Here is a 15,800-nt window from a genome sequence, read left to right as displayed (position 1 = left end):
TTACTGAGGCGTTCCAACTTAGTTCTCAGGGGTTGGTCGACCCGACCACAGGTAGAAATCTGATTAGCTGGGATTGCGCAAATCTTTTATATAGTAGCCATGAAGTTAATTTGCCTTATTTTATCGATTTACTTGTCCTTATCGCTAATGTAAACATGGCTGATAAAATGTATCGTATGCTATTCCTACTATCTAGACAAAATTAATGACACCTGTTTAAATCAGCACCATATGTTTAAATCGGCCAAGCCGTTTGGGCTGCAGGGCGTATGAAATAATGAGACATATATATGTTACAGTTAAACTGATCAAAGAGTAATATATCTTTGATCAGTTTGACTTTGATACATAATGACTGGGTATTATGTATAATAACTAATTTGCCCAGACAATGTGATAAATTAACCACTTTATGTGGCTGCTATATATAATAGTATGTTAAAGTTAGTCAAAGTAATAAATATGACGGCGCTTCCATAAATCATAGAGTGGGTAGAACGAGGTCACTATGGTTTTACCCGCTCTGACGCAACTCCGGGCGCTAGTGCACAGAGCGCGCGAAAATAGAAATGGTTCGGCGGCAAATAATGGAGAGTGTGTTGCGCGAGTGCATTACGTGTTCGGTGGAGTGTCAGTGATTTTGTGTGTATTCCTTTTGTTAAACTATTGTGATTTCACAGAATAGAACATTGTTTATTACGTACGTTTACTTTTTATTCTCCTCGCCCGACCAACCTACGCCTACAAACCTACATTATATTATAATATGGAGTCGCAGACAAATAATGAAAAAGACACTGATAAAGGCTCTGTGCCTTTATCAGAAGTGGGATTCGGAGGGCCAAATTTGGAGGAGAATAATTGCAACAGCGAAAACTTAGCAAATGCATCTACATCTCCACCGGTACCAAACTTGTTGTTGCATATGGAATCCTTATTGTCTCGATTGCTAGCGACATCACAGCCACATAACTTGAATAATACGTCAATTCAATTAATTCAGTTCGATCCCGACGACGTTGACGCGGACATAGAAGGTTGGTGTAAAATATCGGAAATCATCATCCATAATCGAAAGTTACAAGGTGCCGATTTGCTTTTGTCACTTACTCACGCTCTCAAAGGGCGTGCTGCCACTTGTTTAACTAAGTTGCAAACTTCAAAGATAACATGGGATCAAATAAAGGAAATGTTGATAGCTAAATTTGCAAAACCTATGTTACCGCAAGATTATTTCGATGAAGTTATGCGTTTTAACATAGGTCCTAAGGAAACTGTATGTGAGGCCGCGATGCGCCTATGGAGCACCATAGAACGTATACCTCGTTTAGAGATGGATGAAGACATCATGACTGGATTTGTGACGTCAGTGTTGTGCCAAAAAGACCAGATGATTCGTCGTGAACTCCAGTCTCATAATGTTGCTACAAGATTACAGCTTTTTCGAATCTTGAGTGGTATTTCACTAAAGCGGAGATATGATGTTAGTGACAGTCATGATACCGACGTTAAAAGAGCTCGCCACAGTGAAACGCGCTTTACGGGAACATGCCATAATTGCGGCACGGCTGGACATAGAGCGGTTGACTGTCGAAAACGACGAGAGCAATCCACTGTCGGAGAAAAGACAACAACTTCGTCATCAAGAGCCTTCGACAAAGTTAGGCAAATCACCTGTTTTGTATGCGGACAACTAGGACACCTGGCTTCTGCGTGTCCTGACCGGAAGGGAGGCCAAGGAGCAGCAACTGTTAAAGAAGTTCACATGTGTCGGCGCACCGGGACTAAAAGCACCTTAATAACATCATCCGGTGAGCCCGTTTCTTTTCTTTTTGATAGTGGATCTGCTTGCTCGTTAGTAATAAGTAGCCTTGCCACGAAGTTTCCGGGTGCTGCACAAAGTAATTTAGTATATCTATCGGGAATTGGTAACGGAAATATAAAATGTGTTTCTCAAGTTTTATCCTCAATTACTATACAGGGCATCTCGTTGTCATTATTATTTCACATAGTACCCGATGATGCCATCGCGGAGTCGGTAATCATAGGCAGGGACTTATTAGACAATAACGTTCACGTACAAATCAATAACGATCGGGTTACATTCTCTCAGCGTGTTGAAGTTAATGCGACTAATATATCGGAACATTTTGATTTTAATGCTATTAATACTGATTTAGAAGGTAGTAATAAGATGTCCTTATTCAAAATATTACAAAAATATAGTGACTTTTTTATTGATGGTATACCTACGCGGCGTGTAACAACTGGTGTATTGCGTATAGATCTAATTGACCCTAATAAAACGGTACAAAGACGCCCCTACAGGTTGTCCCCTGTAGAAAAGGAAATAGTTAATGAAAAAGTTGAATCTCTAATAAAAGCCGGTGTTATCCGAGAAAGTAACTCGCCATTTGCGAGTCCAATTTTGTTAGTAAAAAAGAAAGACAATACTGAGAGAATGTGCGTAGACTACAGGGAGCTTAATGCTAACACTCGTCCTGAACATTACCCATTGCCGAGGATTGATGAACAGATAGATCGTCTTAATGGTGCCCATTATTTTTCATCATTGGATATGGCTTCAGGTTACCACCAAATCATAGTTGATCCAGATAGTATAGCACGGACGGCGTTTGTTACTCCTGATGGTCAGTATGAGTACACAGCGATGCCATTTGGATTGAGGAACGCCGCGTCCGTTTACCAACGCTGCATTAATAAGGCTCTTGGACGCTTAAAAGACCACGTAGCGCTAGCATATATGGACGATGTTTTGTGCTATTCTGATAGTATCGATGTAGGTTTAGAACGTCTAGATTTAACACTAAAGGCACTTTCCGATGCCGGTTTTTCGTTCAACATTAAAAAGTGCAAGTTTATGAAAAACGAAGTAGACTACCTGGGTTATGTTATAAGAGCAGGAGAAGTAACACCCAACCCGAATAAAGTGCAAGCTTTAGTTAATGCCCCAGTTCCTAAAACCGCTACTCATGTTAGGCAATTTTTGGGCCTCGCATCTTACTTTAGACGCTTTATACCAAATTTTACGCGTATAGTAGGACCCTTGTATCCGTTGACCAAGTTACACGGTCCGATAAAGTGGACAGACGTACACAGTGAAATTCATAAAAAGATCGTTAAAATACTTACTTCCGAGCCTGTTTTAATTATTTTTGATCGTAACTCCCCAATAGAACTTCACACCGACGCAAGCTCTGAGGGTTATGGAGCGATACTAATTCAGAGAAAAAATAATATACCTCACGTCGTATCCTACTTTAGTAGACGAACTACCGACACGGAATCACGATATCACTCCTACGAATTAGAGACCCTAGCAGTCGTACGGGCTGTAGAAAATTTTCGTCATTATTTATATGGGCAGCACTTTACTGTTTTCACCGATTGCAATTCATTAAAGGCATCAAAATCAAAAACTGATCTAACTCCTCGCGTTCATAGATGGTGGGCCTTTCTCCAAGCTTACGACTTCGACATAGTTCATAAACAAGGGAATAACATGGAACATGCCGATTACTTGTCTAGAAATCCTGTGTCCAACTTAAAATCTGGTTCATCACAATCGAATACATACGATACACCTACTTGTAGGAAAGTCGTCAATTTCGTAGAATTACACCAGGGGTGGCTGACAGTAGAGCAGAAACGTGATAGCGAAATACAAGATCTTGTCCGTAAACATAATAATAAAGAACTCCCAGAAGCAATTGCCCACACTTACGATGTTCGGAAGGGTGTACTATATAGGAAGATTGAGCGCAACAAAACCAGTTTCTGGCTCCCAGTAGTGCCGAGGACCCTTATATGGACACTGATTAATCATGTTCATACGGAGATCAAACATCTTGGTGCTGACAAGACTTTAGACAAGTTATATGAACAGTACTGGTTTCCACAAATGGCTAAACACGTACGTATGTTTGTGGACTCCTGTATAGTTTGCAAAGCATCAAAAGGATGCTCAGGAGCTCAACAAATACAGCTCCACCCAATCCCAAAAGTAGCTACACCCTGGCATACTGTCCACATCGACATCACAGGTAAATTGAGTGGGAAAAGTGATCGGAAAGAATATGCTTCGGTCATTATTGACTCTTTCACTAAATATGTGCTCCTAGAATACACGACTTCACTAGATTCAGTTAGTGCAATAAAATCCCTAAAGAAAGCTGTTTGTCTTTTCGGCGCTCCGAAGCGTATTGTTGCCGATCAAGGAAGGTGTTACATAAGTACAGATTTCAAACACTTCTGTAATGATCATGGAATTGAACTTCATCTTATAGCAACTGGTTCTAGTAGGGCTAATGGACAGGTGGAACGAGTGATGCGAACCTTAAAAAGCTTACTGACAATAGTAGAAAGTGATCCAAACAAGGTGTGGCGTGATGAACTCCCTGAAGTCCAATTAGCCTTGAATAGTACTAAGTCTAGAATAACGGGATATACACCTACTGAACTGATGTTTGGCATACGTGCCCAGTCGTTAGGCATGTCGTCTTTATCACCTCATACAGAACCAGAGCCTCGTCAGGATTTGAACGCAATTCGAAGCATTGCTTCTGAAAATATTGCGAAAGCAGCTACATCGGAAGTAGATCGCTTTAATCGCGGTAGGGCAACCATAAAGCCTTTCTCTAAAGGTGATTTCGTCTTTATCAAATGTAGTGAGCGTAATCAGACTAAATTGCAAAAAAAATTCAGAGGGCCATTTATTATTTCTTGCGTTTTAGATAATGATAGGTACGAGTTGAGGCATATTGAGGGATCTAATCGCGTCTATAAGTACGCTCATGAAAACTTGCGTGCAGTACCTGGGGGCTATGAAGGCTTACTTGAGGTAGCTACTTCTTTAATCGGTGACTCTGAGGAGGCCGAGACGGCGACAGTCCACGATCATGAGGTTGAGGGGGCTTCACCGAATGATAATGATGATGATAATACTAGCGATACACTATCGACACATAGTTCACGCACTTTGACTGCCGGCTCTGAAACCCTCTCTGCCTCCGAAGGTGATGAATAGTAAGTTGTAAATTAAATTATAATTTTTATTTACCATGTATAGTGTAAGACTCGAGTCCTGTCCATATTCATTGCAGTATCATCAATTGTGGAGAACAGCGGTCACGAATTACAAAACATGCATTGTGTAGTGTAACTGATGATGGGACTGGCTCATGCGGGTCGATGTTCCAAATCAGACTTGGGTACATGTGTTTGACAGAACTTGTGTGTGGTCTAAGGGACTGGCTTATATAGGTCGAAGTTCCGGTCCAACTCACTATTCATGTGTTCATGTGTCATGATAAGTTGGTACTGGTCGAAGGGACGCTGATGAGTTGTCCGGTCTACGTCATCATAGGAGATGATGGCTAGTCGGAGGGACGCTCAAGAAAAGTTGTCCGGTCCAGTATGTAGTGTGTGGGGACTATGGACAGGGGTTGAGATATTGTCATTGGGCTACACTAGTTTTAGTTGTGTGTCAGAATGGGCGAGCGTACCAATCCAGTTGTACATTTATTTCCAGATCATCCAGAGCGGGAGCAGTCGCACGAGGACGTGCAAATGTCAGTCCGGCCGTGACGGCGCTTCCATAAATCATAGAGTGGGTAGAACGAGGTCACTATGGTTTTACCCGCTCTGACGCAACTCCGGGCGCTAGTGCACAGAGCGCGCGAAAATAGAAATGGTTCGGCGGCAAATAATGGAGAGTGTGTTGCGCGAGTGCATTACGTGTTCGGTGGAGTGTCAGTGATTTTGTGTGTATTCCTTTTGTTAAACTATTGTGATTTCACAGAATAGAACATTGTTTATTACGTACGTTTACTTTTTATTCTCCTCGCCCGACCAACCTACGCCTACAAACCTACATTATATTATAATATGGAGTCGCAGACAAATAATGAAAAAGACACTGATAAAGGCTCTGTGCCTTTAAATATATTATTGTAAAAGCCCGAAGTACGGTAAACATTAAGATTAACTGAAATTCTTAGTGATGAATGAGATAGGTATGTATTTTATTACTCTACCCTATAGTTGATTTACTTACATCATGTACAGAGACTGGGCATAAAACATCTCAACATGTCTATTATGCGATATGTGGATCATTATAAAATTAAATAAATATAATTGTGCTCAAGGAACGTTGAAATAGAAACTTCTAATCTTTACATATACGTGTTTTATTACTTTATCTAAGTCTTTGAAAATATTATAAATAATTGTTGGTTAATGTGATTTATTCCGTGTTATTTATCACTATGACCAAATTGAGTAGATATTATACACAATGGCTAGATATTGTGTATATTATCCGAATTTATTACTTTGGCTCTAACATATACATACGCTCGAAAACATTGCTTTGCGCATTCGGGTAAAAACATGCAAAAAAATCATCATAATGTAGTAATGTATACATAAAGTAATTAGAAGTTATCAACGAACTAAGGTTCAAAGCCGTTTATTCGTACAATGTAGAGATGCATGGAATGTACCATTTGATTCATCCTACTATCAATGATCCGTAGTCCGTTCCCTTAGAAATTGGGCCGGTGGGTAATTTACTAAGACGAATGCTGCCGTCAGTTGCTCTCAGAGAAATATGGAGATTGATTACCCAATGACTGTAACTTATCCGTTAACAAATGATTTAATGCCTACCTTGCTGCCTTTTATTATTATTTATTAACCAGTGTTAATTGGCAGATATGATCCAAATAAATTAATTTCGTTGTTCGTTACTGGAAACTACGAGTAAAATTTCGATTTAATTCAATGCAATTCGTTTTATGTGGGGGAATTTGTCATGGATAACAGGATGGAAAGAGGGTTTTCCTCGATTTCTGCTGTCTAAAACGTAAGTTAAGCACTGCTGTGTTTTAAAGTTTAATGGCTGTGGAAAGGGGGATTCTAGTCTTTCCCAGGTTTGATTTCAAATGTCCATAGGCGGCAATGGCCACTTGCCATCAGTAAACTGTCTGTTTGTATTCTACTTCTATATAACAAAAAAACCTTGTCTAATATTTAAAAATCATTCTTAAGGCCACTGAAACGGATTGACGACTGCTATCAGATGATAATAATCACTACCGATGGTGTACCGTAACCTCCAAGCCACGGAAGCGCACGCTAAGTTTACCTACTAGCGGTTACCGATCCAACTCCCGACCGCAACTGACGTTGCTAAACTTTGTAGATCGATTACGATATAACAAAGCCTTAAGGTGCTTTGCTAAATTTATCGACGTTTAACGATTTAATTGTTTCGTTCTTTGGTGATATGAAACGTGAATATACGTATAGCAAACTACTAGTCCGCTCTGAAATTGTTGCGAGCAGGTGTAGTCATCCAATTTGCTATGGCGACGCGATATTTCTATATTCAGAGCGGACTAGCAGTTTTACGCGGACTATTCGAATTGGTACTTTTTATGATATAGAAGTAGCAAATATGCGTGCGGTAGATACCTGATAGTAGGTATGTAGCCGCCCATGGAGCAAACCAAGTAAGATAAGAGTTGCATACGAGGTCGGTCACCAATGCCTTGTTGTCCCTGAGGATTAAGTTGGTCGCCTCGGATAAATGTGTCCTTAAACAGTGTACTATATGATGTGCAAAAATAAAGTAAATTTAAATGCTTTCGTGAATTAAGCTGACCCTTATTTAATAATTCTGCGTAAATCAATTACAATTTGTTCATCTAAATCCCAAAGTGATTATGGATATACTCGATTAAACGTATATAACCCATTTATTATTATGATGATGATGATGTAAATTTTTTCTCGATTTTCTTAACAGCAGACCCCTCAAAAGTAACGTGAGCGTAGATTAATAAAAAAAATAATAAAAAAATAAAACTACATCTTTAGGGCTCTACCAAGTTTCAAAGTTTTGAGAAATTGACATTTTTTGGTGATATTTCGCTGTTCATTATTACTATTCCTTAACTTAATTTCAAACATTTATTTACTTTATTTTCTATATTAGGGCAATACAAAAACGACGTTTTGATTTGCTTACAAATTATCATTACCAGTGACTTCGCATTTGTTAGGATTTAATCAGCAAATCCTCATCTAAATATATATAACTCAAAGGTGACTGACTGACATAGTGATCTATCAACCCATAGCCTAAACCACTGGACGGATCGGGCTGAAATTGGGTATGTAGGTAGATGTTATGACGTAGGCATCCGCTAAGAAAGGATTTTGATCAATTCTACCTCCTAGGGGATAAAATAGGGGATGAAAATATTACTTCGTAACGCGAGCGAAGCCGCGGGCAAAAGCTCGTATTTCTATAAGTTTCTTGTTTTGACTCGCGTGTGTTTTCTTTTTGGCAAAAGCAATTGTTATACTATATTTGCTGTTTATACTATTTTAGAACCATACTCTGAGAACTTGATGATCGGCAGCTACCAACTACAAAGGGACATCCAACTACATTTGGGTGTCATCTGGAGAGCTCTACCTAACTTCGAAGTTTTATAAATTTTTCATTTTTGCAGACACGCAACAAACATCTATCAACCGTACAAAATTTAGTTTATAATCAATGACAATAACATAAAATAAAAAAGTATTTTCTATCCAGAAATTATGCTTGATTTTACAAGATACCTACTACTACTACTACATTTACAATCGCTATTATCAAGCAACATAGCGAAAAACATGTTTTTTTCGCATACAAATAAAAACATGTCTTATGACAATAGAATCGACGACAGAACTCAGCTGCGGTGGCTTATAATTTGTCTTTGCCGAAAAATGTAGTTAATGAAGATATAAAGATGACAATTATCTTAGTGAAACACATCCATTTGAATCAACTGGACGCTGTACTCTAGACCTGGATAAATGTCCTGTTAATATAATAGCAACTCATCAGTAATGCCATACTGAGATTTTACATGGACTATTTATTATATTATACGTCGTTAAAATATACGCCCGATATTATTTATTATCAAGGGAAAGACGTCTTTTAATTTTTACTGAAAAGTGAGTTCTGTTATTGATTATGTTATCGAAAGAAATTTCTTTTTCTGTGCATTATTTGTACATTTTCTAGGAGCCGAAGTAGAGCCATATTACATTTTACATTGTGTATACTCTCGATTTTACACAAAAGTCTCAAGTTCTCTCGTGGGTTCAATGGACGAAATGAATAATTTTGTGACAACATTTTTGTCAGTACATTGTATGATGAAGTGACTACATTGGGGAGTTAGTATTGCGAAGAATAATAAAAACTGGATAAAATTAAAGTAGTACTAAGTGCAGGGTATTAAAATTGCAAAGAATCAACTTCTCTGCTAGATAATATTACATCTAAATAATTGTATGTCTCGAGCGCCAGGTCAAAAATGGCCGGTTCTTCAACATATTTTTAACAAGGATTTATAACTTATTTCGTGGCTTAAGAGCTCTGATATTGTTTATATAATATTTTTCCCTGTCACATGCAATCTAAGGAAAGATGTAACAGGTACCAGCAGCCTCACAAAGTGTAACTACGATATCGAGTAAAACTACCAAATCTAGGACACAAAAATAAATTTCAATATCAAGGTATTTGTTTTTGATTATAAGCTCCATATTGTTTTTTATCGTTTTATCGTCTTTCTATTATATATATATATATATATATATATATATAAATATATATATATATATATATATATATATATATATATATTATAATATATATAACGTGATTTATTTTAATATTCTAGGTGTCTGTTAAAAACGGAAATTCTATAAAACTTAAAGGCTCGGTAGAGTCCTCAAGATGACACGCAATTGTTTTCCTATAACTTTATCCGTAATCTGTGTAAAATTACGCAACTTTTGATACCTCTGCTCATAGTCCAGCTCAATTTTTTTTTTCATACAAGGACGGGACCGTGGATGTCGTAGGTATCTAAGTATTTATTCAATTCTGTCATTTGGTAGCAATGTCTCTCTGTGGTGTTGTGAGTGTCTAACTTCTTGTTGTAAAAAAGTTCAGGAAAGAGTTATAGCCATGAAAATGAAATAGCCCTTCAAAGGATTTTTAAGAGCTTGTCGAACGGATGAGTTTGATTTATAAAAAATTGTGTTTGACAGTGAACAATTCAAGTTTCACGCATCCATTGAATTTTTACGGATTTTGACCATAGATAAGTATAGATATCTCACCGCCTTGTTATTGAAGGAAGCCATTAAATGGTTTCAACGGCTGACAATTCTGTCAGCCATTTAATGGTTGTCATGGTGTAATTTACGCGGAACAATGCTAACATGCCCAGTTAAGTGGTGCAAACACGCGAAATTGAAGAAAAAGTGCGGAGAAATATCGTTTCATTCGTAAATGATCTAAAAACTACATTTTTTAATATTTTTCAAACACGAAAATATATGACAGTGCCAATTTCAATTGTCAAAACTGGTTACATTTTCTCGTTAGGAGTGAGTAATCTTTACTAATCTATGATTTTGACATTCAAATTATCCATACGATTCGATTATGTATTAAATGTTTCGTGAAATCAAACCCATTACACGGGACCGCACCAATAACTTTAAGTATTAACCATTCCATTGTTACGACTGCTCAAATTTTGCAATTCAGTGTCAATTCGTCCCAACCACAAATACGTTAAATCCGTTCATGGGGATCACCAGATACATATTCGATTTAATAAAGAGGTATAAAATCGCGTATTTTCACATTTATAACAATTACAAAGCCGTGATTGCGAGTTAAAGCCTTTTGTGGTTAAATTATTGCTTATTGATATAAAACTACAGATGTGAAATTTTATTCGCCTATAGCATTTCTGTCTGATTGCAAAATTACAACGAATAATATATTTCAGGTTAATATTATTAAACAAATTTTAATTAACGCATAATAAGTCATTTATCATCTTTATTAATGTAAATGAATTTTAACAAAAGGATGACTTAATATTAAAGTTGTATTATGTTTAAACACGGCAAATTTTCTGCCTAGTATTTCTTTAGAATATTGTGAAAGGTATAGTTTGCATATTCAAACACGCTATTTTAGAAAATTTTATATGTGTATATTTTACTTATTTGGCGCAATTTATGTATTTATATTTGTAGAAAATGAAATAAAGAGATAAATTGTACCAAACGAAGAAAATATTTATTACAATTTTTTTTAGTATTTGTAGCAAAAATAACTCAGGAAACTTCTACTATTTGAAAGAATCGTTAGCCAAATATTACTCTTTTTCTCCTGGTCACAGGTTTCCTATCACAGTAGGAAGGTCCTAATCTTGTTTAAATATTAATTAATACTTAATCTTTGTCTCTTTGTTTCAGACCATGGATCGATGTAGGACTGCAGTGAAAACATAACTTCAATTCGTGGACTAATTAAAATATTAAATTAAATCAAGATGGAGTGTTCTCTGCGGCCAAGCGCGACGCAAGTTCTGTCTCTGTGGACGTTGGTCATCGGAAGCTTCAATATAGCAGGTCAGATTTATATTATGTTTATTTATATTATTTACTAGCTGACCCGGCAAACGTTGTGTTGCGATGTAAATAAAAAATTGTTAAGGGTGAACAACCCTTATCACTTAGGAGTATAAAAACCGATAGTAGCCGATTCACAGACCTACTGAATATGCATATAAAATTTGGTGAAAATCGGTAAAGCAAGCCGTTTTGGAGGAGTACGGTAACTAACACTGTGACATGTAACTAACACTGTGTAACGCTAAAAATCTCATACACAAGATGTCGCAATTTTTGTAATAAATTGATTAAGAAACTAAAACGAAATTATGAGACAAAACAACTAGCCAATTCAACTAAAGGCCCTAAAGCACTTTGGAACACAATTAAAACTATAACAAACATACAAAAAAAGAAAACAACACATACCGATATCATGAATATAAAAGTAACTTAAGTTACTTAAGTTGAAAAAGGCCAACGAGCAGCCTACCCCGATGGCTTTTGCGCCCAAGGAAGGCCAATGGGTGCTGGTCACAAAAAGAGGCCTCCTCTTTCGGCGGCTGTAGTTATCACACTGCAGCCGGGAGCGGAAGAGCAAGGCGCAACATTCGCCAAGATTTTGGCCAAAGCCAGGGTGGATGTCGACCTCCCAAGCCTGGGCATAAGCGGCTTGAGATTCCATACGGCCGCCACAGGTGCCCGCATTTTGGAAGTGCCAGGTTCGACCAGCGGCAACTAGGCGGACTCCCTTCCGGAAAAGCTGAGGGAGACCCTCAGCGACGGAGTAGCGACTGATAGTATCCAGGCCGGTAAAGTGTGCAGAAATGCGGATCTCCGGCTTGGACGACTCGGTCTCGCAGGAGGACGTCGCTGTCGCCGTTGCGCGGGACGGGAACTGCCCCAAGGAGGCAGTGAAAGAAGGCACAATAAAACCCACTCTTCGGGGCGTTAGTTCCGTCTGGGTGCGGGCTCCCGTCGCGGCCGTGAAAAAGATCGGCTGTCTCGGCCGCCTGTTAATCGGCTGGGTTTCGGCGAGAGTTGAGGTTCTGCAGCCAAGGAAACTGCGGTGCTTCCGGTGCCTGCTCAGTAGGCACGTCAGAGCACAGTGCACCGCAGAGGCTGACCGCAGCGAAAAGTGTTATCGCTGCGGTAAACCCGGCCACAAGGCCATTGCCTGTACCGGCACACCAAAGTACTCAGTATGCGCGGCGGCAAACAGGCCGGCCGGCCTGACAAGGCAGAACGTCACTCTCTTGAGGAGACCACAGAAGGTGATATTTCTAAAGTCGGCGCTCATATTAGACACGCTGTTTACATCGTTATCCAACGTAATATATTGAGCGCCGACTTCAGAAGTATGTACTAAACCAACATTTATTTCAATTATTTTTTACTTTGTAGTGACATAGAAGTCGGTATTATTTTTTTGTTAAAAATTTATTTCACCCTTTTTAGTGATGACATACTAACATTTATATTAATACAATATAAAATTGTATAAACGTGACCATGAATGAAGGTAAAATAAGAATCAATTAAGGAACAGTAAATAGTATAATTGTGGAAAAAGTGTGGGGTGCTTTTCGAACCTGATAAATGGAGCACCCCACACTTTTTCCACAATTATACTATTTACTGTTCCTTAATTGATTCTTAGATTGAAAATTATTTTCTACTTTTTAGTTGATTTTATTATAAAAGCGTGTTTTTTAGTTTTTTTAACTATAATTATTTATTAATTTTTAGTATTTCTCGTTATAGCGACCACCATTATTCATCGTTTGTAAAAAAATCAAGTGTCTATCTATTACGATTTAAGAGATAAAGCCCAACGACAGACGAACAGACCGCAGAGGGTTTCGTTTTAACCTTTGAGTACGGAATCCTAAAAATCATTCTACAAGAGGGCATTATAGATATGTTTCAGAACATTTGAGTTATAGGGAAATAACATTATTATTTTCTAAACTAAAAATCACGATATAAAAGTTACGCCTATTGAAACTAAATAGCAATAATTATTTGCAATCTAAAGTTGCGATGAACTTTGCTGAAGGTGTTTGAAAAATCTCGCCTCGAAAATCGTTAATCCAGAGGATGTTGATAAGGACAATGGTACAAAACTATTAATAAATGTTTAAAATATTGAATTGTCATCGGTCCTTAATAAGTATGCCAAATTTCGAGTTAATCCGACTTTTTGAAGGGGGTTAAAATCATGTTGAAAGATTCCGTTACATACTAACATACCAACATGCCAACATACCAACATACATACGTCTGAAGCTAATAAAAGCGTGTTAATAGGTTCATAAACGGCGAAGTTATGGCTGTTATATTTATATGTGTGGAGGAGTTCATATGGATCGGTCGCAGCATCGCCAAAAAATCGCTGAAGAAACTAAAAAAAAAGCATATATAAAGTCGAATTGAGTAACCTCTTCCTTTTTTGAAGTCGATTAAAAACGAAAATAAATGAAAATTGGAACCTCCCGGGACCGAGTTTGATTCGCACATGTCATTTTTTTACAATATAAAAGTAATAAACGAGTATACCAGTAGACATCTTTTCAATCCCAAATAAGATTAGTCATACCTGCGAATGGCCACAATTCTGCATGTCACTAATATTCATAGGCAGTCGGCACCATAATAATATATAGTCAAGAGGACGTTCTTTGCTATACCATTAGATAAAGTATGTAGCTAAAACAGTGAAACGAATATATAACATGAGTTATGAGTGCTCGAGCATTTAACTTTAAATTAAGCTTTTAGCTAACCTTCTACGACAGTATTTATGAAATTTCATAATAACAAAAATATCACCGGGCGTAAAACGTGAACGAGGGGTCTAAGTTGGTTCTATTTATAACTCTTTTATTACGTTTTTTAGCTTCCTCGATGGTCATAACAACAAAGTGTCAACGGGTAAGCAACCGATGACCTACTTGAGTTATAAAAATGAGATTCTATTTCGACACTTTTAAACAAGAAACATCAGTACCCTTAGTATGAGGTTTTACGTTTTTACAAAAATGACTGTTTTTGTATTTGTTTACGTATTTCATATACATTTCCAATCAGTTCTGATACAGTTCGCTAGGCGTGCGTATTGAAAAAGTATGAGCAAATACGTAAACGAATTTTAAAACAGTCATTTTTGTAATGGGTTCCTGGTTTGTAAATACTATTTGTTTTTATTATAAGTTAAAGAGGAAGCTAATAAAAGTGTATTTAAAATAAATTTACCTCATTGACGTTCTGTCCAATATTCATGTTTGTAGGCACGTTATTTTGTGAGTTTGTCGATATGAACTCATATTCAATTAATATTCAAGATAATTGGGTGGCTTAAGATAACATTCTTCTAGTCTACTTCTACCAATCTGGAAAGTTTCAGTTTGTAAAAGTTTCGAAAATATTCTTGTATCTATATTAAAATGAAGCAACTATGCCAGGCTATAAAGCTGGGGATGTTGCAATGCATACTGTAATGCACTAATTAGATTCTCGAATAAGTTTTAAAGACGGAACAAATGTATGTGAAGTCTACCAATTCGCACTTGGCCAGCGCGTCAGAACATAGCCTCATCCTTATAATTTTGAGAGAAGAACCGTGCCCAGGAGTGTGACATTGATGATGACAATTTATATTTCACAAACATCGCCCGACAAAATCACACGAACCGAGCTTAGACGCGGGGAAAACTTGTAAAATTTTACACTCTAAAGATTTATTTACTTTGGGTACACATGCTTGCAAAGTTTCCGTATTCATAAAGAAAGAAGTCTTATCGAGAACTAAAAGAGCTAACAACTTAGTGCTTCTTTCTCACGTTTTCATTTAGTTCGTAGGTTACTTCGGTACTGAAGCTCCTTTATGATAAACTTGTAAATACAATTTGACGCTAGTTTTACTTCCCATTTTGTAACGTGAAGGTTTTCTTTATTTACGTATAAAATTCTGTTGTTAGTAGAATTTTAACATAAAGTGTCCTGTTTTTTGTGCACGTAAAGTATGTTTCCGTTACCATGCCCTTCAACCGAGCACAGCAGCGTTTACCACTGCTGTTATTAGGCAGGAATAGTGGACATGGCGCCTCCGGAATCGAACAACAGACGGTTCTACTACCTTCACTATTCATATCTACAGTTGAATCAGTTTAAGAATGAGACAAGTTTAAAAATTTTCATTATTATAATGCATTATACACTTATAGACCCACACAAGGAATCCCTGTGCAGCGGGTTCCCTCGACACACAAATACACAGACACTCA

General features: G+C 37.5%; 1 protein-coding gene across 1 annotated transcript in view; it reads left to right on the top strand.

Moving 5' to 3' along the window:
- LOC140751785 (kin of IRRE-like protein 2) overlaps positions 1–15,800 on the top strand; it is a 206,348-nt gene that overhangs the window by 80,013 nt on the left and 110,535 nt on the right. The window contains exon 2 of the mRNA XM_073085824.1: positions 11,377–11,532. Coding sequence (XP_072941925.1) covers positions 11,454–11,532 — 79 coding nt within the window. The 5' untranslated portion in view covers positions 11,377–11,453. The remainder of the gene's footprint in view (positions 1–11,376; positions 11,533–15,800) is intronic.

The sequence above is a fragment of the Epargyreus clarus genome, unplaced genomic scaffold (genome assembly GCF_041222505.1).
Source record: "Epargyreus clarus isolate Ecla_fem2 unplaced genomic scaffold, WU_Ecla_fem_2.2 ptg000023l, whole genome shotgun sequence".
NCBI classification, from domain to species: Eukaryota; Metazoa; Arthropoda; class Insecta; order Lepidoptera; family Hesperiidae; genus Epargyreus; species Epargyreus clarus.
This window is presented reverse-complemented; position numbering and strand designations above follow the sequence as displayed.